This window comes from Brachycentrus maculatus, unplaced genomic scaffold, assembly GCF_059751285.1.
Source record: "Brachycentrus maculatus isolate JH-2025_06_01 unplaced genomic scaffold, ASM5975128v1 h1tg000412l, whole genome shotgun sequence".
Classification (NCBI taxonomy): domain Eukaryota; kingdom Metazoa; phylum Arthropoda; class Insecta; order Trichoptera; family Brachycentridae; genus Brachycentrus; species Brachycentrus maculatus.
This window is the reverse complement of record NW_028281161.1, coordinates 488,568-515,278: the sequence shown is the minus strand read 5'-3', so window position 1 is coordinate 515,278 and position 26,711 is coordinate 488,568. Positions and strand designations below refer to the sequence as shown.

General features: G+C 30.2%; 1 protein-coding gene across 1 annotated transcript in view; it reads right to left on the bottom strand.

Annotated features, from left to right (window-relative positions):
- The window catches only part of LOC148302780 (uncharacterized), a gene marked incomplete at its 3' end in the record, with an annotated part of 144,353 nt that overhangs the window by 4,031 nt on the left and 113,611 nt on the right, over positions 1–26,711 (bottom strand). Inside the window, exon 3 of the mRNA XM_088271028.1 lies at positions 18,337–18,603. Within this exon, the coding sequence (XP_088127154.1) occupies positions 18,337–18,603 (267 nt within the window). The remainder of the gene's footprint in view (positions 1–18,336; positions 18,604–26,711) is intronic.

The window sequence follows — 26,711 nt, the reverse complement described above, 5'->3', positions numbered from 1 at the left end:
TTCGAATGAAATTTTTAATTATTTTATAAAACGTGTTATTAAAAATATTTATCCATGCGTTCAACAATAGAAGGTTGTCTGGAGATCGAAATTATACTCCGAGAATAGTATAAAGGCTGTCTGGAGATTGGAATAGAACTCGTACACAGTATAAAGGCTGTCTATAGTATGGCATTGTACTCGGTGAAGAAAAAATTTCACCTTTTTAACGCCTGCACTATACAAATTATACTATACATCTGTCAAACATACCACGAAGCCAAATTTACTGCATTAATTGCAACATTTTGGTCCAAATACTTGTTTAAAAATCTGGATTATCTCCAATATAAGGAGTTATTTACCATTATGTGATTATAATCCAGGATTCGGACCTCACAAAAAATATATATTTATATATAACATAAATAATTATGTATAACATTTTAAGTGGGTCCAAATACTTCTCCAAAAATTTGGGTTATTTCCAATTTTAGATGTTATTTTTAATTTTTTTTGACATCTCAACAAAGATGAAGGAAAATAATAATCCAGAATTTGGACCTCACATGCATATATAAGAGTTTCTGCTCAACTAAAAGCTTCTTTCATCTCATCAATAGATGCCAAGAGTGAAAATTCTAGTGGTTATTGTACAAAATTTCATTATTTATGGAACATCCAAGTATTTGAGTAGTGTGGTAGCCTGTCATGGGTAGAATTGGTTAATGTTACACTATGTAAAGTGATCACTTAAACTAACCAGCCTTTGACGGTCGTAAGCCCCGTAAATGACCAGAATTCCATACTCTGCTTCATCTGTGTTGAGTGTCAAAAAATTTATATGGATTGCTATGTATTGCTACTGGGGAGACCGATTAAAGGCTTTTTTTGTGATCACTTTATGCTTGTGTAACAATCATTAATTGTATAAAAGTTGACAACCACACTACTCAATATTTAGGAAGTTATATTTTTACTTCAATTAACACCTTATTTCACTACCATACGTTGTCAAATATGGCACCTTTTATGGAGTCAAAACAACTGGGCCATAAGTATTTCTACACCACGTAGACAAAGAAGAATATGAAAGGACCTGTTAAAGGCTTTTTTTAGTAATCACTTCATACACGTGTTACTTTCTCTTATTGTTTTATTTATTATTTAGCATTCACTTTATGGTAAGACATGATGAAATTGGGAATGAGAACAATCGTTTTAACCACTTGAGAAATATTTATTGACTAGTTTTGGAAGCTACAGATGCTTCCATCATCGGGTCCGAATATAAACTGAATATAAGTTTATATTCAGACCCAAAGATGGAAGCATTTGTAGCTTCCGAAACTAGTAAATAAATACAACTCAAGTGGTAAAAAACAAGTGTATTTATAACTTCACGTATTGTAATCAATAATAACAGACACACTACTTAATATTTATGCTTCAATTTAAATATTATATCAGATGCTACTTTTCGGCAGCATCTATGGTTGAGTTTTTTTTAACCTTTTAATAAGTAGAAACCTTTGTAAAATGTATCTAAAAAAAATCCTAATTGTTTTACATTTCATACTAAAAAACGTCTGAAATTATTTTTTACTTATATTTCGACCAGATGTATAAAGATATTACAGAAACCAGCCGGTAATTTATATAAACTTATGAATATAAAATTGATCAATAAGAAAAAGGATAATGTAAGTTTCTTTAAAAAATCCAATCCCCCCCCCTTACTGCTTGCTTTGAAATTTCGACCTAATTCATGTATTTTACTAGAGACATGCTTTAAAATAAAGGAAAAATAAAACAGGTTTTCAGGCTGCAATGATGTCGCCATCTATTGAACGTTTTAACAACACACGCAATGCTAAATATTGCTAATGGCGGACAGAGTATTTCTTGACACATTTATTTTCCTCGTACCGCATTAAAATATACGTTCCCCCAGTAATTTTTTTTAAACGTATAACATCACACTACCAACAACAAAGAAGAAAAAGTCTCTCTCCAAGCACAAGAGCTTAGTCTCTTTTTTGGAGAGGCTCAGTGTCACTAAAATTATTTTTATTGTACAATTATTTTACAAACGATTTATTTTCATTATCATTCATGCTTTTAATATACAAAATAGTAAAAACAATTGATTGCGCTCAATTTAATAATAATAATACAACCCTTATCCGCACCCCAATGGTGCATAGGGCACTGCATCATATAAACGCAGTGTTATCTTGATCGTTTACATATGAAGGAAAGGTGATCAGCCCTCCGCTTCAGGACCAGTCTAGGGTAATATTGAATAAATATTACAGTGAAAAAAATCATTTATATTTATTTGATCCCCCTGGGAATCGAACCCGGGACCTCCAGAACGGTGGCCGAGCGCGCTGACCATTACACTACGGAGGTGGACATACGCTCAATTTAGTTACTTTAATTATTTTTCATCCAACCGGACTCACAACACGTGACAGGGTACTATTAGTATACAATAATCGAAGAAGAAAAATCCCGGGGGTAAGAATAGTTGATAACAAAAAATATTTTTAAAAAAATATTTGCAATGGTCGTGACAAGTATAACAATCTAGTGATAAAAAAACATGGATTACAAATGCAGTGGAGGATTGCTATTGAAATTGAACGAGCTTCCAGTCCAATCATGCCACCACTTTCATTGTACGTCATACCGGCTCGGAAGATGTACCGGACATAGATGACAATGAATCGAAATTAGCTATGAGTCAAATGCAAAAACAAGACAACCCCCTAGAGAGAGCAAACCGATTGCCGGTATGATTAAAGTGCAGGAGAAAAATATTTCTTCAATCAAGGAGATATTCAATAAATGTATTTGAAGTGAGTTTATATAGAATACATGACTAAATACGTTGGTTATATTCCTTAGTAGAAAAATAAAAAATAAAAAGAATATAAAATGTAACTTAAAATTTTTAAATTTTTATTAGTGTAATTGTTAGCACGCTCGGCTACCGTACTGGAGATTTCGGATTCAATTCTCAGGCTCAAATAAATACAACTGATTTTTTCACTGGAATATTTATTCAATGTTACTTAGGACTGGTGCTTACATTAGAGGGTTGATCACTTTTCTTTCATGTGTTAACGAACAAGATAACACTACGTTTATATCCAGTTTATAAACCAGTGGGTGTGGTTAAGGGTTTAAAGAAAGTTTTATTGATTTATTAAAAATTTTCAGTAGGAAGTATTTAACGCAGATTAGAAAGATTTACAAAAAAAATTAAATTATATTAAAGAACATCATAGCGATCTTGTTAGTAATTATTTTTCGGAATTTGCAAATCACATAATAGATACTAATCACTCATTTCACTCTCATAAATTAAAATCATTACACCTTGTTCCATATAAAGGCCAAATTATGAATTATCTTGAAAATTTAGAAATCCAAAAAAACCTAAATTCTAATAATAATTTATTAAATAATATGTCGTTTCAAAATTCTTCACCTTTGCTTTCCATTTTTCCTTTGTTTTCAAACTCCGCCCCTTGACAAACCCCTTCCCCTTACTTTCCCCTCTCCTTATTTATAGAACTATTTTAAATTTTATATTTTAGTTATTATACAGACCTGAATGATAGAAGTTTAACTTCTGAAACATGTAGTCTATAATAAAACTCAAGTGGTAAAAAACAAGTGTTTTCTTTAATCATTGTAACATGTCTTACCACAAAGTTAATGCCGAAACAATTAATAAAATAAATTATACTTATGGTACATTCAATCTGAAAACAGGTACAACAAAACGTCAGTAGACTTAATTATTATTTTAACTTTCCAACACAGTAAATAACTTTTCCATCGAACCACGAATGGTAAGGAAAATGTTATTACTACAATGATTTATAAATATGAAGAAAATCTAACAGAGATTATCAAGACAATACCCGGTTTAACTACAATAGGTAGCAGTAACCTGCAAAATTATCCCAAATAACTCAATACCAATCAACATGAAGATCAATTTGCCTACAAACAAAACCGAAAACAATGACACTGACTATCTAGTCTGCCAACAATGTACCAGGATACCAAGATACCAAGAGCAATGGAACTTCAGAAGTCGATAATAAAATCCAAAAAAGTAGCGGATACAAAATTACAACTCAATCAAAATTAAAACAGACCGGAAACATTACGTAAAAAAGTACGCAGTGGAACGGTCGGCAAAGTGGTAGTTATCGACTACGAGCACCCACACGGCCATGTTGTCTACACAGCGCCTGATAGATAGGCAACCTGTTCAAAGGTAAACCTTTCCCTTACGGTACTAAAAAACTTCCGCGTGCAATGGTGATATGTATTTTGTATACCATATTATACAATTTTACAGGATACAATTTTATGTTTCACATTTTCAATAAATTTCGCAACTTAGTTTTGAAAAAAGCATTGCAAGAGCAGATCTGTCAGAAACTCAAGATGCTTCTGTATCAGATCTGGGAATGCGGTGGGATAGCTTTTAATGTACACCATATGAAAACGTGATTTACAAACGGGAAAAATGTGAATTTTCCTAAATGTTGTCCTTTTATTGACCATAGTCGAAGTTAAAACGTAAGAATTTTGTAATGTTAGCTCTGGTAAGTCACAAGTAGCAGCAATAACTAGCGTGGCGACATGACCGTCGCGCAAGACAACCTGCGTACTACTAGCGCTTACTACAAAGCACGGCACACACGCACACACAGAGAAATGTTTGTGCATTGGTGATTTTATACCCGATGTATTCACAAATTATTTTTTCTGTTGTTGCAAAGTAACAACTTTATATTACAATACTTATATGTAATACGTATTTATATTAAGGAGGAATACAAACATTTGGAGCCCGTATCAGTTTTATTTCAATTTGATATTTCCATTTTTAAAGACGAGTTGTAGTAAATGCATATCAGCGGGAGGGAAAGGTTAATGAAGCATAATTGTACATCAGTATCATATGCATTACTTAATCGATGTAATAAAAACACACTACGTTGCAAGTCATATAAATTTTATATTTAAAAGAAAGAACGGAAATTGTGTGCTCCACTTTCTTTGACAAACCCTTCATTTATTATCATTAATGATCACAATATTATGTTGTTTGTAAACAGATCAATGATAAAACCGTTGATATCGCCGAAGAAATAATGAATGTTAATGAACTTAACAGTATTTCTGTACTGAAGAAAATATTCATAAAACAACAAATGCAATTAATATAAAATAAAAAAAAATACTAGTTATTTTAATAAAATTGATAAATTTTCTAAAAAATTGTATGTTTTGAGAAAGTTATTTCATACGTTTTTATGTAGATAATGAAATAAAAATTTGAAAGATAAAACATTAAATACTTATATCTAATTTTATTTTATTTGTTCGGGAGTTGTACAGCTTTACATTTAAAAAGTATATTTACAACATTTTGAGTGTGTCCAAATACTTATTCACAAAATCTGGATTATCTCCAATTACAGGAGTTATTTTCATATTATTTTTGACATCTCATCAAAGATGAAGAAGAAGAATATGGAAGTCTGGGCATTTACGGGGCTGACGACCGTTAAAGGCTGGTTTAAGTGATCACTTTACACACGTGTAACATTCACACGTTACACATGTGTAAAGTGATCACTTAAACCAGCCTATGACGGTCGTCAGCCTCGTAAATGCCCAGACTTCCATATTCTTCTTCATCTTTGATGAGATGTCAAAAAAAAAAATAACATAAAGAGTATATTATAAAAAATAGTTTCAAAACAATAATAAACATTACATTATACTAACGAAAATAGTTACATTAATAAAAATAAAGCCATATTATTTTTTGACATCTCATCAAAGATGAAGAAAAATATGGAAGTCTGGGCATTTACGGAGTTGCCGTCATAAAATAGCTGTCAAAAAATGATATGAAAATAACTCCTGTAATCCGAAATAATCCAGATTTTGTGAACAAGTATTTGGACACACTCAAAATGATGTAAAAATAAAGCCAATTAAAAATTCCACATTTATGTTATAATAACTATGAAAACATTAAGAAAAAAAATAATAAAAAAGTACGAGTGTGTGTGTGAGGAAAGGAGTAAAAGGGTATGGTATAAAAAATATAATTTGCAGGAATATTTTTTTTTATCAAGTCTTGAAAATAAATTAAACCCGTAAATACTTATTTTTTTCCATCTCAATAAAAATGTAGAAGAATATGGAAGTCTAAGTATTTACAACGTTTATGATCTGTTTAAAAATAACTGCTTAGTGAAGAAAATTACAAAAATATGAGATTATAGGTTTGAAGACAAGAGGGGATGACTGAAATACGAGTGATACGATAAAGGAAAACTCCTACAATGCTCAGGTCTCTCGGATGGTAATGGACGAGGAGATAAAAGAAATGTAGAGGACGAATGAGCTCCAAAGAAGTTGGCAAGGGTACGATCAGGTGAACAGCACAACAATAGACGAGTGTTCTTGAAAAGAAACGAGATTGGATAATGTACAATCTATGCTATTATGTATCTTTCTCTGGAGAGATGGCTTCATAGAATCAGGTATGTGACGTGAATTTTCTTTCATACCATTTATCTACCTTATAAAATAATACTACGTTTATTCTTTCCTGCCTTTTCCCGCTGTATTTCAAATATTTCAAATATTCCAAATTGATATTTTGATATGTTTATATTATTTATTCAGGCACAAATTATTTACATTATGGATTATATATCAATATTAAAGGTGTCTGTCTCTACTTGAGATGAAGAATCATTCATTTTATTAAAGATGAAAGTCTGAGCTTCCACATTCACGTGATTATATTTATTGTTTCAGTATTCACTTTGTGGCAAAACATGATGAAAGTGTAAAACAAAAAAACACTTTTTTTTACCACTTGAGTTTATTATATTATAACGACTGGTTTTGGAAGCTATGGCTCCATCTTCAGGTCTAAATATAAACTCAAGTTAATATTTAAGGATTTATTTAGGAATAAATACGTCCGCCCCGTCCGCCTCCGTAGTGTAATGGTCAGCACGCTCGGCTATCGTTCTGGAGGTTCCGGGTTCGATTCCCAAGGGGGGTAAAATAAATATTAGTGATTTTTTCACTGTAATATTTATTCAAAATTACCATGGACTGGTACCTGTATTAACTCAAGTGGTACAAAAACAGGTGTTTTTCATTTACAATTTTACATGATTAATTTATGCACTTATGTAACGTTTACCATTTTCCACATTATTGAACATGTAGAATGATTCAATTCTGTTGGTTTTCTTTCTCATAAGAAAGATAAAAACGCCTTCAGTTTAAAAAGTAAGTATGTAGTTAAAGTTTACTCCAATTGAGCCTATGTGAGATCCATTCTGACTTAGTTCGTATGCAGTTTTTAGGAGTGAGAGCCAGAAATAATATTTATAAATTTAGTAACTTCTATTTGACTTTTTTTTAATATGAGATAAATATTTGAGTTTTTATTATTTACACAAATATTTCAATTTCATACTATTTCTGTGAGCCTAAGCGGCTCATTATTAGAAATAGGTATCAAATTGAGGTAGGGTGGAGTCAAACCGAGAAACTCTGACTTAAGAGTCTGCGACACTAACCACGGGACCATAACCCGACACTTGATAATGTATATATATTTTTCATTATCTAATTTAGGCCTATTTGACTATTCTTTTACTTCTTATCATCATAGGCTAGTTTATAAAGCTTATGGATGTTATATCAATATTTCAGATGTCTCAACATGAGATGAAGCGCGACCCAAATGCTAAGTCGTAATCCCTTAGATGCTCAGACTTTTACCTACTTTCCTATAAAAGAAAGCAATAAAAATAATGCTACATCTCAAGTTCATACACCTATAATATTGATGGAGTATTTTGACCCTTTTTGTAACCGTAATAAATTTCATTATTATTTGTAATACCATACTAAGAAAATATGCAGGATATTATATATCGCTCACTCCTTTCAAGAACGTCATAAATCAAAAAACTTGATTTTTCAGGAGAACGTTTTTAAAGTTTAAAAATGTAATGCAATGTATTAAAAATGAATACCAAGCCACTAATTGAACTTTTTACTGTGCCACAGATTTTTTTAGGTAAAACCTGAAGATTTTTTTTTCATTTGAAAAATATTTAGTATATTTAAAAAAAAAAACAAATTAAACAATACCTTTTCTTCAAAGTGCAAAAACAACACTTTTTGCCCTGTAGCGGGTAAATATTAAGTAAAAAATATGCCTCTTTTGCTGGGATATAGTACATTTTCTGGGCATTCCGAAAACATGCACAACTGAAAATTGACGATTTTTGATTTATGACGTTCTTGAAAGGAGTGAGCGATATGTAGCACTCAATATTTAAACGGTCATATAAATGATATTTTAATTTCTTGTTCTTAAGAATACCAAAATTAAATTAAATCAATCAGCGCAATTATTTTCGATTGGAAACTAAGTTTGATCTAAACATAAAACTTTTGTTTTCGTAACTCATTGATGGAATACGTGAATGAGTTATTTTATTACTTGTAAAAAATAAACTTTTTTATTGACGTTCAATCGAAAATGTAACAATTTATTGAAAACTTTACAAAGCATTCAATTAGACTCTAAATTAGTGACAGTAAAAAAAACATTGAAACTGTTGAACTAAATTCAACAATATTAAACTGTTTCAGTTGTTAGTATTCATTTGATATTTAAATGTTAAAATGGCATGTATCAAAAGGTTTATTAAAAACAACGAGTTCACAATGTAATTGGCTGTATTACGGTTAAATGGTTTCATTTGCAATATAATTTGGATGTATTTTGTCATCTACTTTGGTATTTAAATGCCAGAGATTTATTAGTTATTCATATAAGTTTTACTTGATCAAAATAATTATTTCCAAAAATCTATTGTGACACGTGTTTCAATGCTTTCTCCATCATTTTGAAGACAAAATGCTGTTTGAAACTGCGGAACCCATCGAAACGGGTGTAATAATAGATTTTTTTAAATATGTTTTTAACATATAATTACATATATACATATAATTATAACATATAATAACAATAATTCAGATTCAGATCAGACTAAGAACAAGTTTTTAGACACACTGAAATCGTTGTAAAATGACATTTATTTAAACATAACGTTTTTTTTAGATTAAGAAATTTAAAAAAAAACACACAATTAAAGTACCAAGAGTGCCAACATTCAGTTTTATAAATAGATTAAATTAGATATTTAATTTTTACATTTGATTTTCATTCATAATTGAATGACTATAGACAAAAGTGCGAATTGAAGTCAGTGTGATAAATGAGTAGACAAAATTTAAGTAATTTTTTAGATTTTGTCTTAAAGTACTTTCCGGATCTCCCATCTGGATATTTCAAACTTGCCTTTCAAATTAAATGGTCCTAATTCGACTCTTCAATCGAATTTAATAGACTAAATTTCACTTAAAATGATCGTAATTGACCCTTTCAAAATTTATTAAATTACTTTTCATATTATCTTAAAAGTAAATACTACATAAACGAATATAAATGACTTGGTCAACATTATTTTTAAAAGCTAAATCGAAAATGTCAATCTCATAAAAAATGGGCAATCTCTAAGAACTCGTACACATAAGAATTGTAGCACGAAAGATAGTAAAAGTATATAAATAATATATGTATGCACCCCCGAGACAACGAAAAACAACGTATTTCTAGTGTTTAAAATTGCTTTTAAATGACTTTTTGACTAATTAACTAAATAACCAGCTCGCAGCTTCCCCAAAGAGGTAGGCAGGGAGAATAGAATGCCACACCAACCTGTCTCTGCAAACAATGTTCGCATTTACCACATTTATGCATCTCTTCATTCATTTTTACCGATTAATCCGATGTCTTAGTATTAACAGGGTTTACGACCATCATAGGTTGGTTCAACAATTTTACCCAATGTTTGACAACCACACTACTAAAAATCATGATACTTTTCCATATATTGATCAAACTCGAAACACAGTATGCTAGATTTTACTAGAGACATCTATGGTGAGCTTAGGATCTATTTTGGGATGAGATCTTCATTTATGTAGATATGTTAAAAATAATAATGTTACAGATAATACAGATTTGGATACACTCAAACTGTTGCATTATCTGTGATATTCATAGATTTATATTATCCACTGACACTTCGTGATGGAATTGCATTTTTAATTTATTATTAGATTAAAACCAATATTTTTAGCTTTTCCACTTTTTTATTTGACCAGCGACCGGGTTTCGTCGTTACCGACATCAGTTACCGACCCAGTCTGATGATGTCGGTAACGACGAAACCCGGTCGCTGGTCAAATAAAAAAGTGGAAAAGCTAAAAATATTGGTTTTAATCTAATAATAAATGTGATATTCATTTCAATATGTAAAGAACGTCACGTCATGTTCACTTATTTAATGCGTTATATTCATGGTTAGAAATTGTAACTTTTTTATGTTAGTATAAAACCAATTTTTTATTTTTATTTCTTTGTTTGTTTAATACTTATTTTCGAAAAGCTTCTTTGGATTTCTTTAACTTCTTCTCATAAACTCATAACTCAAATAGTACAAACTTATTTGTTAACTTTTTTAATTTTCATCTTTCTTATTTTTTTGTTTTCTATTAATATCAAATATTTTGCAGTTTATGTAAGCACTCTTTATCTATTTATATTTCTAATATTAATTGAATTATTTCCAGTGCCCTTTATTATTTATATAACCTCAAATAAAATGTATACTCACACAGGCTTTGTGGGATTTTTTTTTGTATTAATGTAAAATATTTTTTTGTACTTGTAATTATATTGTGAAATACATAAAATGAAATGAAATTAAATAAAAAATATTTTAATATAACTGCAGTTTAAAAATTACCAGTTTAGGAGTTAGAGCTAATATCATATCTTTTCACTCGCAGTTTAATTTATTACCGTCAGAGAAGATAAAATTCCGATAATAATTAAAATACACAACAGCATCTAATTTAATCCGTTTTAAATGAGATCCGAAAAGCACTCATAATCCTTTATAAGTATGGCTTTAATCCCAATCGATACTTTTTTACAGCAAAGCGCATTGCAATTAATAATTTAACTTACTAAATTACCATCACTTCACTCCCCACAAGGCCAGTCAGAGAGAATAGAACGCCACACGAATCTATCGCTGCTATCAATATTCGCCTTTTCCACAATCGTACATCTCCTCACACATAACTGCCAACTGTTCTAACTGACCACACCTCAGTATTTGACGATCCCAAGTTTTGCTCAGTCTTCCTTTGCTACTTATACCAACCACACTGGCCTAAAAGTTTGTTTTTCTGATATTTCTTCACTCGTTTGATTCACATACGTAAACAATCACAACACACCACCTTTCATTATTTTTATTGAAAATCTCAGTCTTGCATTTTTTCCTTGTGTCACTATTCAAATATCTATATTACATCGTTTTGCTTACATTTCTCGAAAGGATAGAATTTCGAAACCACTTAATTTATTTTCACCCTTCTTTTGCAAAATTCAAGCTCCACTTCAGTATGTTAGAGTTGGAACTAAGATTCCGTTGTATACTGCCAATTTGATTTTCGCTGATTTAATTTGCCACTTTTCACTCTGCCCCCAGCATTCTCCTTCCTTTCAATATTTTTATCTTTCCATCCCTAGAAAACATACTTTCCAAACATACGAAATCATCTACCAGTTTTGAAATTTCCTATTATTTACTATTTCTTGAATGTTTTTCGCAGATACTTTGTGGCACATTTTATAAATTTAATAAAATTAAACAACTTTTTTAAATCACTTTTTTATCGGTACACTTTACCCAACCGGTTTCGACAAGAACCTTGTCATCATCAGGGTTTATGTACTTAATTTTGAAAACATTGAAATACTCTTGATGATGACAAGATTCTTTTCGAAACCGGTTGGATAAATTGTACCAATAAAAAAGTGGTTAAAATAAAGTTGTTTAATTTAATAAAGTTTATTATTTACTACTTTGTGTATCTTGATCAACATTCATCTCTTTCAAAACCCATGACTGGATTTGTCAACATTCATCAGCAATTTACTGTCCTTGCAGACATTATACACCTATAAGACTAGCCTCTGCAGGTCTTCTCTCATATCGACAAAAGTACAGCATCGTCAGCATACAAAAGGCATATAATATTCAAATCGATTTATGAGGCGAATGTAGTTGCAAAAAGTCATTTATATATATCTATATATATAATCATTAATAATTACTTCATCTTGAATTAAATTAATTAAAATGAGAAATTATTGACAAATAATTGAAAACGTATAGTATTATTTTTTTTACTAAAGTGCATGTTTAATCTCGGCTCGTAACGCATGTTTGTGCTGAAACATTAAGTGCATATTGGTCTTCGGGTCGACCAAAAATCGCATGTGTGAAACATTTTGTGTAGTTTTAAGTGTGTTAATGGTGCTATGGTGGTGAAAGTGGTATTGTTTGCATGCTGTGATAGTGATTGTCCTGACGAAGAGACGGGTACGTGTCGAAACCGGTAGACATAAAAATCCCGGTTAGTGGTTATATACTTATATTATTAGCATTTTTGTAAAAAAATAAATAAGCAAAAATGACCAACCACAAAGTAAATGCTTTAAATATTAATAATATTGAGAAAACGTATCTGTCGTTAAAACCAATATTATTTCTAAGGAAATAATTTTATGATATTAAAATTATTGGTGGTAAAGAAACACTTCATTTGACGAAATGTTAATGTATTTTTTTAAAGTATTTCAGTATATTTTTCAGAAAAATGTGTACTGAAAATAATATGTTCACATGTTCCATCAGTATTATCTGGATGGGAAAAAATCAACAATATGTCTTTTAAGAGAAATACGGTCAAACTGTCAAATACAGTGAAATATCAACGAGTCACGCTATATAACTTAATATGTTAGATTTGATCAATCCAGTAACGAGTTAGTTTAACAAGAATGTTGACGTTGGCAGTCACTTTGTGGTAAAATCTATCCATTTATAATTATAGTTAAACAAAAAAACATGTTTAATAAAAGAGTTTCTGCTTAATAAAAAGCTTATTTTCATCTCACCAGTAGATTTCTCTAGTGAAGTTCTAGTGATTCAAGAATAATGTCTCAAAATTGGTTCATATATATGGAACTTCCAAGAATTTGAGCAGTGTGGTTGTCAATAATGGGTAGAATTGGTGAATGTTACACGTGTGTCAAGTGATCATTTAAACCAGCCTTTGACGGCGGTCAGCCCCGTAAATACCCAGACTTCCATATTCTTCTTCATCTTTGATAAGATGTCAAAAAATAATATGAAAAATAACTCCTATAATCGGAGATAATCCAGATTTGTGAACAAGTATTTGGACACACTCAAAATGTTGTGATATACAGGGTCGCTTACAGTTTATTCATCACATATTATATACACACTTTATCCAACATGAAATCCTGAAAATTATTTTGTTATTCTGTTGAATCATATTTTTAAGTTAAAAACTTGTTAACGGAACTCTGAACATGTAACGCAAAGGGAATTTTTAATTATGTCGGATTGAAGGTTCATTTATTGATTTAGCGTGTATTTTGTAGAATTCCAAGAAGCATTATTAATTCAAACGATCAAAACGTAATTCAAATTAATTTTACTTTGTGCCAGGCCTTGCGATGGTTTCGACAAACTAACACATATCTAAAAAGCACTTTGACTCACATACAGAATAATCAATGTTAATCAAATGAAATTTTGTTTTTAAATGTGGTTGTACGTCATTGTTTGAAAACTTTGCTTTAATATGTCACATATGCAAAGTCTGAGAATCTTAAATTGTGTTAATATTTGTCTTTATTTATCTTCATTTTACTTTCAATTTTGAAAAAACTATCAAACCAACTAACCAACGGTAGGTAGAGGGAATCAAATGCCACCCCATTCTGTCTTTGCAAACAATCTTCGCCTCGTCAAAATTCATGAATCTCCTTATTGTTTTTCTTTGAACTCTTATCGTAGGTAGATTATTGCTTTTTTACTATCCTTAATTATCCTTAATTATTTTGATTCTTTACCTGACCACTTTCAAGTATTTTAAATGATAAATCAAACAAAATTTTGCTTGATTTTTCCTTGCTACTATTTCCATTCCGCTCCTTAAATATATTCGCCTCATAATTTTATTTAAGTATTCTTCTTTCACTCGTTTTTTTTCCATACTATTTCTCATGAATAGTTTAGCTGTTTTAACCATCATTCAAGTATTGATTAAACAGCCATAACACATCTCTGTCGAACACCTTAAGAGATGCCAAACCAACTTTCAATTTGTATTGCAGAACACATATTGTCTTCATCTCGCCCCTAACCACTCCCAAGTGGTTAAAACAGCATCAGAACGATGGGGTGTTAATTCGATCGTTGATTATATGAAGGCAGGGTGATCGGTATTTTACACATTATTGGATCTAGGAGTGGAATTTATTTAGTCGGTACAGTAAGTGAATGGGTTATGGGTAAAGGAAATTACTGGTTTATGAGAAAAGAAATGGATGAATGGAGAAAAGAAATGGTTTAAATTATGTTTTACGAGAGGAATGTGTGTAATTGTGTCTGGCTGTTGTCCCGTTGTTAGTGCGCGGACTCTAGAGTCATAGTTGCTTGGTTCAAACCCACTCCACCACAATTTGATATCTTTTTCTAATAATAAGGCGTTTAGGCTCACATAAATAGTATGAAATTAAGAAGAATTTTTGTAAATAATGAATAGCACAAATATTTCTCTTTAAAAAAATTAGAAATTAACAGTAACTAGGGTTAGCGTACCCAAACTCGTACATGCTGTGAATGCTATCACACAGGTGTAAGTGTCTATAAATATTACTTCTACTACCATCACGCCGCTTTTCTGTAGGAGTAAACAAGGAGGATAGAATGACACTTTTTCTTTATGTACATTTTTTTTTCCAAAAGTGATCCGATGAGAAACAAGTAAGTAAATTTTTTTCAATTTGTATAATCTTTTTATTTTCTATGTCCATTATGTTTAGTATATGATTAATTTTTGAGATCTTAATGTTTTTTCATCAAAAATGTCATTTAAAGTATATAAACAAGTTCCGAAATTCGAGTAGTGTGATTGTCAATCATGGGTAGAACGGTGAATGCTTCACGTGCGTAAAGTGTTCTATGAAACCAACCTATGAAAGGTCATAATCCCTGTAAATACCTAAAAACCTAAATCATTCCTCATCATGTCAATATAAATTACCCATGTGTGGTCAAACCCGGATTTGTGAACTAAGATTTGGACACACTAAAAATATTGTTGCTGAATTGATGTGCGCGCTTTAGATGGCCCCTCTTTATCTGGATTCACCTTGTACCGTATTTAGGGCTTCCAGAAATGAAATTCTTTTAACACTCTTGTAAAACATATTTCTCAATAAAATCCATCTAACAAAGAAATCTTTTGGAGTGATATTTCAGTTAAATTGCTGCCTGAAATAAAATGATTTCATTTCTTTGAAATTGATTTTTTGTTACGTAAAACTTGCAACAGCCTAAAGCTTCCCTTGGGGCCAACAAAAGCTTATACCAGGGTATTTTGTTGACTATTCGTTATTTAAATGAAAGTTGTATGATAACTTGTAAAAAACACAAATTAAAATGAAGTATAAACAAAAATTAATGTCAGTTTCATATTTCTTGATTCCTACTACGTATTCTATTACGGTGCGTGCTTTATGCGTAAATTGTATTAGAAAAGCGGGCCTAAGGGTATTGGTGAAATAAGACACTATACCAGGTACCATAAACTGAATTAGATGGGTCTTGCCTTTGAGAAAACTCATTAGGGGATTGAATAAGCAAGTGATTGCCTGTAGTGTTTTCAGTTTACCAAATCGCTATTTCGCTTAAATATCAAATTACTCATTCACTGAACATCAATACATCCTGAGTTTATTTATATTGAGTCTTACATGAAGCATTTTTTTTATATCTGTTCGTACCCAATCGTGCATAGGACCGGGGTGTCGCATCGATCAACAATGATCAATCCAGCGCTCCATTTTCTTTATTCGTGTAGGGGGATGGTAATCGTTTATAGAAGATGGAGGAAGGAAACGGACAGCAGCTCAGGGTTGCAAACTTGTACTGGTATTTATGTTTTGTAAGTTGTACAAACTTATTTGACGTCTCAGGAAAAAATATGTAATTTTTTTTCCAAATATGGTATGACAGATCAGTCCAATTCATTATTGCTATTGGTTTAAAGTTTTTTTTTTCAACTTTTATACTTATATTGAAGAAAAATATTTTAACAGGACTTCGTTGTGTACTGAGTTTAGATTTTGATGATAGCAGTGCACCATTTACTCACCTTCCTTCCTATATGTTTGTTAATTTTTCTTTTCCTGGAAATGTTCTTCCCAAATTCGTTCAAATGTTCGTTCCAAAATTCCTCCATTCACTTCCATTTCACGCCTTTCAACTCTATCGAAAACCTCGACATTGAATTTGTCAATATTAATCAGCAAATTACATCTACTATCTTTCCTACTGTCGTAAAATATATGTGATAGTAAACAAGTGCAGTGTCGTCATTAATGACGACACTGCATTTCGAAAAATAACAAACATATGTTTTATATATAACATCTCACCAATAGATGTCTCTAGTGAAGTTCTGGTGATTGAAAAACAAGGTTTCTAAATTGGTTCATGTATATTGAACTTCCGAGAATTTGAGTAGTGTAGTTGTCAATAATGGGTAGAATTGGTGAATGTTACACGTGTGTAAAGTGATCACTTAAACCAGCCTATGACGGTCGTTAGGCCCGTAAATGCCCAGACTTCCATATTCTTCTTCATCTTTGATGAGATGTCAAAAATAATTTGTAAATCATAATTAAATAAGCTTATCGAATTATAATGCTAGATTTAATCGTATTTCTAGTTTTACTTAATTTCACTAAGATCTTTCCTGTAATATTCACAATATTCTCAGATACAACAATGGGATATAAATTTACAATTGGTGCAACAACATTTTTTGGTGCAATTTATGACGGTCGTTAGGCCCAAAATGCCTAGACTTCCATATTCTTCTTCATCTTCGTCTATCTACTCCTGTAATTGGAGATAATCCAGATTTTGTTATAAATATAACATCTTCGTATATGCCGATGTTTTGAAAAAGTACAAATTGATGGTGAATTGTTGACAGCTATCAATAGACAATCCATTTCACTTAATTCGACATTTTTGTCGTTTGATTTATTTGAACAAGGCTTATACAAATATCGTAATACAGACAAAAAAACATCACATAACCAACAAAGGGAATAAGGAAGTCCGGATATTAAAAAGGACTTATTTTTATTAAAAAAATATATGAATGTAAAGATAATATTATTATAATGAAATGAGAAACAAAAATGTTAAAAAATGTTAATTTTACTTGAAGTTATTTTGAGTGGATTACAAAAATACAAATAACGGTTTTAGCTCTGTGAATACGTGAATTTCAATAAAAACAAGAATTCCAAACTTGCTTATCCCATGAAAAAATAATATTAGTGTTTAAGAATGAGCAAAATTTCTTTGTCATAAAAATACCTGTATGTTAATATGCGCAGAAAAGTAAATGTTACTTACATATTTTTTTTATAATTATTATTTATTTGGCAGTCACCCAGTGAAAGGATGTTTCAGCCAGTGTCAAGTATTATTTTTATTTACAAACAAAATAATAACTTAAAAAATAATAACAATTATAATAAAATTGCAAAGTTTAAATTCGTTAAAATTTGTCATTTCAGAAATTATGAAAAAGGTTGTATAAAGTGTTCAAATATGAGTAGAAAATTATGAAAAAAGTATTCAATTAAACTAGCCAATGACAGGTCGTAAGCCGTCGATGTACAAACATCTTTATTACACATCATATGTTGTTAAATTCAGCATTTATGTTAAAATATTTTAAATTAATATTAGATTAGATTAGACTAAATTATATTATATACCCACACACAGATCTTTTTTTGTATTTATATTTTATTCACATTTTTTTGTATTTGAATTTTTGTCATGTAATGCAAAAGAATTTGATTGCAACATTTTTTTAAAATTATAATTTAAAATAAAGGAAAAAAAACCTGCAGTACGGTAGCCGAGCGTGCTGACCATTACATTATGGAGGCGGACTCCAATCTTGTAAATATATATTTTTATTGAAAATTTCACTTACGGCATTCTGGGCGCTCTTATTGGGCCTGCCGCTGAAGTGCTCGAAGACCTCCCAGTTGGACTTGCGCGGCGTGCCCTGGTCGGTGGGCGTTCCGCTGGCGACCGAGTTGGCGGGCGTGCCCGGCGTGCCCGGCGCGGGCGTCGCGGCGGGCCGCGCCTCGGGCACCGCGCCGCCCAGCGCGCCCGGTGGGTGCCTGAGCGAGGCGCTGCGGCGCGCCGAACGGGTCTTAAGCGGTATCGACCCCGGCGAGGAACCGAACGCGGCGTCCTGGAAATTAAAAAAAGGTTGAAATTGTACATTTTATATTTGAAGCAATAACATTGTAAATTTTGTAAATTAATTACATTGATAACATTGTGGTATGGTAATAAAACGCTTTCATTGTCATCCATTGTTTACTTACTGTAATACCACTTTTATAAACAATTATTCGTGACCACCGGTTTCGGAAAATCATTTCAACATCAGGCCATTAAAATAAAACATTAAAATTAAAATTAAAACATTTTATTTTAATGACCTGATGATGGAATGATTTTCCGAAACCGGTAGTCATAAAAAAGTGTTTATAAAAGTGGTATTACACAAAGTAAACAATGCGTGAAAAGAAATGTTTTTTTTAATAACTTCGTGGTTTTTACCACATAAATTTTATTTGACTTGGATCAAACTGATAGTGTCAGCAACGACAAAACCCGGTCTCTGGTCAAATATGTGTTTTGTGGAAAAAACTTTGTAGTTGTTATTCTATTCTTTAAGTCTATTATTGAAGTGATGGTTCTATTTTTAATGTTTTTTTTTAAATAAACAACTTATTGAACCCTTAAAATCAGTGTTTGATTTTAATATTTAAAATATACACAACATAGGATATATATTATTTTGCTCCCGCTTCCCCGAAGGAGTAGTTAGAAAGAAAAGAACGCCACACCGATCTGTCTTTGCACTCAATCTTCGACTCTTTTCGCTGATTTTTCGGATTCCTGACCCGACCACTTTTGAGAATGTGAAATACTTGATCATGCCAAGTTTGCCTCGGTCTACCTTTGCTTCTATAATATCCAGTCTTTTCGTTCGCAAATAGTAACAAGAATGACAAAACTTTGATATTGATTAACTAACTACATGATAAAATTTTAAAAGATTGGTTTATATTTTGTTTTGTACAGAAATGTTAAAAAGAATTCTACAGAAATAAACAATGAAAGAGAAATTGTAAAATAAAAAAAAGTTGCTTAAAATAAATGTTCTTTATAAAAATTCAAAGTAAATTTTTTATTTATATTTACGCCGTAAATTGAAATACGGAACGTTTTAAGTTCACAAAAAAAAACTTTTTTGAACATACGTTGAACACTAATATATATTTTTTTGAAACAAAAAAAAAACGTTGTTTGACAGGCCCCATGGTGTAGTTGGGTAGACGCTCGACTACGAAACTGGAGTCGTGGGATTGGTTCCAGCCTTTTGCCAAATGAATTCAAGAAAGAAAAAAAGGGCTTATTACCGTCTTATCTTACCAGCAGACAAGTCTCTTGAATGTTTTGTTGGTTATTATTTTTTAAAAGTATTTATACACGCACCGTTGTTTTCAAATATTTTCTTAATGTGAAATTTCTCATAATAATGAACTCTGTTAGGAAAAACCATATAATTCATTCGGAATTTTCATTATTTTCGTTCTTTGTGCTCACTGCGTAAAGCAATTAACTTTGCGGATACCTTCTATTTAATCTGTTTTGTTCGTCTACGGCGTAACATAACGTGAATGTTCTTTCTCTTGAATATTTTTTAATTTATTGCTTACTCATCATTTTAAAAGATTTAATGAGATTTTATAATAATCCCTAATACGTACGCCAATACATACATATATATTTATATATATATATATATATATATATATATATATATATATATATATATATATATATATATATATATATATATATATATATATATATATATATATATATATATATATATATATATATATATATATATATATATATATATATATTTATATATATATATATATATATATATATATATATATATATATATATATATATATATATATATATATATATTTATATATATTTATATATTTATATATATATATATATATATATATATATATATATATATATATATATATATATATATATATATATATATATATATATATATATATATATATACACATATATATATATATATATATATATATATATATATATATATATATATATATATATATATATATATATATATATATATATGTAATAAAATAACTAGGTACCTACCTATACATTTTATTAAGTACTTACAAAAAGTACCTACATAAAACAGTTCTACCACCAGATGCCGCATGCGTCGCTCACAATAAAACAAAAGACTTCCGATAATATTATTGACTGTCAGAATAAGATAGATAGATAGATAGATAGATATAAAATTATTATAAAGATAAATTAAGAATAAACTTTAATTACAAAGCAACACATTGTTTATTTTATTATTATACACCCACTTTACATATTATTTACACTTAATTTTCAAAAGGAAAATATTACCACGTTATAAAACGACAATTTTGTTTAATGGAAATGGATTATGAAACATTAGATGTATTAAAACAATTACTACAATATGTTCGGAGTGAGAGAGAAAAATTAGAAGATGATCAAAGAAAACGATTAGAAGATAATCAAAGAAGACGTGGAAATCTAAGAACTAGTGATAAAATTAAAGATAAAAGTCCATGTAAGATTTGTGAAAATTTAAATAAGGGAACTCGATATCACTCTGAAGCAACGTGCTGGTTTAAAACAAAGGAGGATGATAAGATTAATAATAAAAATGAAGATTTACAAATTACACAGAAACAGTGCTTGAAGAATGAAAATAAAAATAATGTGGAAAAAATTTCTACAAAATATAAAATAAAATATACTCCAGAAAAGAAGAATTTCGAAGCAGATTGTGTGAGCAGGAATCCAGTATTAGAATCGAAGGAAAATGCAAATGAACAATTAAAAGTTGTAAATTTGGTTAAATTAGAAGATATTTTAAAAGATCAGAATAAAAATGAAGACATACAAATAACACAGAAACAGTGCTTGAAAAATAAAAATAAAAATAAAGTAGAAAAAACTTCTACGAAAGATAAAATAAAATATACTCCAGGAAAGAAGAATTTAGAAGTAGATTGTCTAAGCAGGAATCCAGTTTTAGAATCGAATGAAAATGCAGATGAACAATTAAAAGTTGTACATTTGGTTATATTAGAAGATACTTTAAGAGATCTGAATAAAAATGAAGGAATTCAAAAGAAAAAAACAAATGGATTGAAAAAAACTGTGTCTACTTTAAAAGGGTCAAGAAAAAAAAATACAAAAAAAAGAAAGAAAGAAAAAAGAACGAAAAAAAAAGAAAGAAAGAAAAAAAAAAAAAAAAAAAAAGAAGGAAAAAAAAGAAAGAAAAAAAAAAAAAAAAAAAAACTTTATCATATCACTAAACTTATACCAGTCCCTTCACTACAAGAAGATGATCCGGAGGACGAGTGAAAATTTTACTATGAATTTTCATCCCCAAGGGGGGAGATGTAATAAAATAACTAGGTACCTACCTATACATTTTATTAAGTACTTACAAAAAGTACCTACATTAAACAGTTCTACCACCAGATGCCGCATGCGTCGCTCACAATAAAACAAAAGACTTCCGATAATATTATTGACTGTCAGAATAAGATAGATAGATAGATAGATAGATATAAAATTATTATAAAGATAAATTAAGAATAAACTTTAATTACAAAGCAACACATTGTTTATTTTATTATTATACACCCACTTTACATATTATTTACACTTAATTTTCAAAAGGAAAATATTACCACGTTATATATATATATACACATATATTATAAAAGGGAAAATCACGAAGTTATTGCTTCAAATATAAATTATATTCAAATAACATGTATTTGGATTCACTCAAAATGTTGGTAATAAACGTCAATAAGTGGTACTATATAAATTTAATTTCATATTTTTTACATATTAAAATGACCTAATAAAATCATTTCACTCTATCAGATATTATTTACCCAGCACCTTCGTTATTCTACTATATTGAGAATAATATATATCTGAGCTGTTTTTTCGTATATCCAAAGAACACATATTTTCTCACATAAAATTATTGTTCAGGGATTGAAACACAAAGGGAAATTCTAGAAAATTGCATACGGTACGATTCTCAGATCCGTCGAATAATTTGTGTCGGAAGGTGCCAAAAGGATTTAGTAGCTTCCCCTGAATCCTGGCATCACCTGTCCAGGATCAATTATTAGCATAGCTCTAAAGCCAAGTGATAAAACATAATGGATTATTTTTTTGGCATCTCAACATAGATGTAGAAGATGGAAGATGGAAGAAGAATATGGATATCTGGGCATTTACGGGGTTTACGACCGTCATACGCTGGTTTAAGTCATCACTTAACACACGAGTAACATTCACCAATTCTACCCATGATTGACAACCAAACTATTCAAATTCTGCGTACTTTTAAATATATTGATTTAAAAGTTTAAAAGAATCAATAAAAAAAGACTCGATAAACAGTTCTTGAACTCGATAGACTTCACGAGAAAGATTATTTGTCATCTTTGTTGAGATGTTAAAAAAATAATATGAAAATATCTCCTAATTGGAGATAATCCAGATTTGTGAACAAGTATTTGGACACACTTGAAATGCTGTACCTAACGGATTAATTCGATGCAATTTTCTGTCATAATTACTAAATACCAATTGATAGATCGTCGAAAATTTATATCATAATAATTCATAGAATAATGAGTGATGGGTATCCGTCGCTCACCACTAATTCGATTGTGTATAGGAGTTATCACCTGCTTCCAATATCCATAAAGTAATTTTATTATTAATAAACTATACTTAAGGATCTATTCATAAATATATAATGATAGTAGGTAGATCGGAAATGAATCGCAACATTTGGAAGTTACGCACTTGAGTGCATGTCTTCAACCGTTTTCTTTCACATGATTTTATAAGTAAATATTATAAAATGTTTCTTTGGCACTGGAAATTTTTGTGATGAGAATTTTTTTGATAATTTTGTATATTTGATAAAATAAGTCAATATAAAATAATATAATTTATATTTGAAGCATTAACTTTGTGATTTTCCATTTTAAAATTGAAATGTAACGTTGTTTTAAAATCACTATAAATATTCTTTTTAAACTTTATTATAACGTCTCGAAGCTAACCGCTTCATTATCAAGACTGATTAATACTAAAACACTATCTTCTAAACAATATTCAAAATATTTTAACGGTTAGGGAAAAAAGCTTAGGTAGATATCAAGTGGCTTTATTTTTTGTGTTGATTGGCAGTCACAGTCAAAAGGGATTAGGGATGATGAGTGATTGGAAACATATATTAATAACGGACTTTTAACAAAATCATTTACTTGTGTACTTATTAGTTGTAAATTATAATTAATTGCCTTTTTAATTTCTTATATTTCTAGGTAATCTAATTAAAGTCCTCTATTGCATGCGTGTAATATATTTAGACCTTTATTTTTATCCAACGAGTGATTCTTTTTTATTAAGTGATTGGCAAATTCCGAATAACTGTTATTATTAAATAATATTTAATTTTAATAAAATAATTAATATAATCTGAATACAGAGTGAATCGAAAGAAATGCATAGCTAAATCGAAATCAAATATAATCACTTTTTAAATTATTGAATATTTAAGTAATAATCATTTGCTATGACAAGACTTTTACAATATTATATTATAAAATATTGCAGACGAGAGCTAAAAAAAGTATTTCAGAGGCTGGTGAACACATAATCAGGTTTAATGTAACTGGTTTAACGATCAAAAACGCTTAACTAACGTAGATAAAATGTCTACTACCAAGAAATCTAGTTCACCGGTTCAGTATTATCTCTATCAACCTATCTGCACATTCAAATAAACCTTGCATTCTTAAAAAATACATGTTGGGCCATTTGATATTGTACATTCAATCTATTTCGATTTTATCCCATAATACGTTTCATGAACAATAGCATAATGAACCGTATTATTAAAATAAAGGTAATATATTTTGTATTACAAAATAGGAGCACAAAATGTTTAAAAAAAGCCTGAACAAATTTAATACACAGTCGATTGTTTAATATAATTGTTTTGAAACAATACAAAATCAAGATAAATTGATATCGAAAAATGGAAAATGATATGGAAAAATGACACCAAGAAAGGTCAACTTCGATTCGTCTAGGTATTTGTGGGTATTTTCGCATAGAGGGTTCCATTTTTACATTTGCATTTACTAACATCAAAGAAGTCCATTTTTTTCAAATACTCCCTTGTATGTGAACAAGTCCATCAAACACAAAGGTTTGCTGTTGAGGGACTGTGCTTACACTCCCAGTTTGAACACAGTCTTAATCTAACTACAGATGCTAAAACACGAGTGCATTTCGTCCCTTAGGGAAATCATACTTCCATTTATTTAAACTGAGCATTGCTCCGATAAAAAACGTATTAGCACGAGATCAACTTTCAATATGGACAGTATGGTTCAAATGTTTGGTGCATTTTATATATGTTACGGGTAATCCTAGAATACGAAGAATACGATACCCAGGTTTATCCTGGATTAACCTGGGTTTATCCGAGATAACTTTGCATTTTCCAATGATGTTGGGTAAACTTCGAAAACTGACAAAAATTAAATTAAATTCGCAGTTTACCCGTGTACACCTAGGTCTACCTAATACAGATATTAGAAAAACGTAAACAGTATAAGTACAGAGTGAGACTAGAGGAACATTCAAACAGAATATTTGAGTTTATAAGTTTAATTAATTAAAAAAGTGTTTAAAAATTACCAAACAGATTTATAGTAAATTTATAAAACCTAACCTAACATTACCCGGTCAGTGTTGGGTAGACCTAGGTATACATGCGTAAACTGAGAATTCCAATTTATATTTCTCAATTTTCGAACATAACCCAATAGGATTAAGTAGTGCCAAGTTAACCCAGATAAACCTACTTTTTTTTTATTTATTTAATAAAATTACATTTTTCAATACATTTTTACATAGGGCAAACTTATAATATTAGTTTTGCTGTGCCTCTCCAAAAAAGAGACTGAGCTCTTGGAGACGGATTTACCATCAGGGTTTATTGTTTTATTTCATTTATGGTAATGTAATCTTTTTCTTTTCTTTTGTATATATTTTTTAAGAAATAGGTACATATAATGGACATTAAATTTATTCTTAAGAATTTTGATTTATCAATTTGTTTTTATTTCTTTAGGTTTAATTCGTATTCTACGTATAGAGAGAGATATCATATGAATAAGAGTGAAATTTTCCGAGCCAATAAATACTCGTACATTTATGTTAATTTCGATATTGTATTTCTTAATTTCTTACTCACAAATATTGACGCTTTACCTAAAATAACACGTACGTTTGTACTTGAACGCTCATCGTGCATTGATTATTACACTAACGAGAACTCTTGAACTATAACAATATTCTCGTTACTGAACTGGAGATAAATAAAACATACACAACATATTGCATAAATTAAATTGGCAGTATTTACAAAATATCATAAAATAATTCATATTAATTTATTTTAGACTATATTAAGGGTTGTTTTTTTCACTGTCTTGTATTTGTATGTAGATACTGGTTTTCCTAAAATAACTTTTTGTGAGAGACAACATTATGTGTATGTCAATTACATCAAAAGTTGTGTTTCTCACAAAAATTCTTGTTCACAAATCCGATTCATTTAATCCGGATCTCAGGAGTCTGGGGGTAATACAGGAGTCCCGTGATCCCGGATCGAATTTCGATAATTCTGAAATCCCTTCATTAAACACGAGACTAGGGGTTGTATTCCCTAAGTGTGTGGCAAAACGCCAGGGCGTAATAACAGGCGGAAGTGGACGGGGAGTGGTCATTTGACGACCACTGTTTGTGTGTACAATTAACGACCCTAGAATCAATTTACAAACTAGCCCAATTAAGGTGAAATTAACTCCGTCTAGTAATGTCGCATAAAGTTTCCTTCCGTTTAAAATCGAATACGCAAAAAATGCATATCAATGATAATTTAATTAAAACCTATCCGATCCCTAAATGGAGCATATGGAGTTCACAAACTGTCTTTAGGCTTTTCTGTCGGCTGCCAGCTCCTTTAGATCCTCGCGTCCCGAAGTTATGACGAGAACTGCCGACCAATTATCAGCAGTGGTAGTCCTGGGTGGCACGAACCTGACGCCTTGT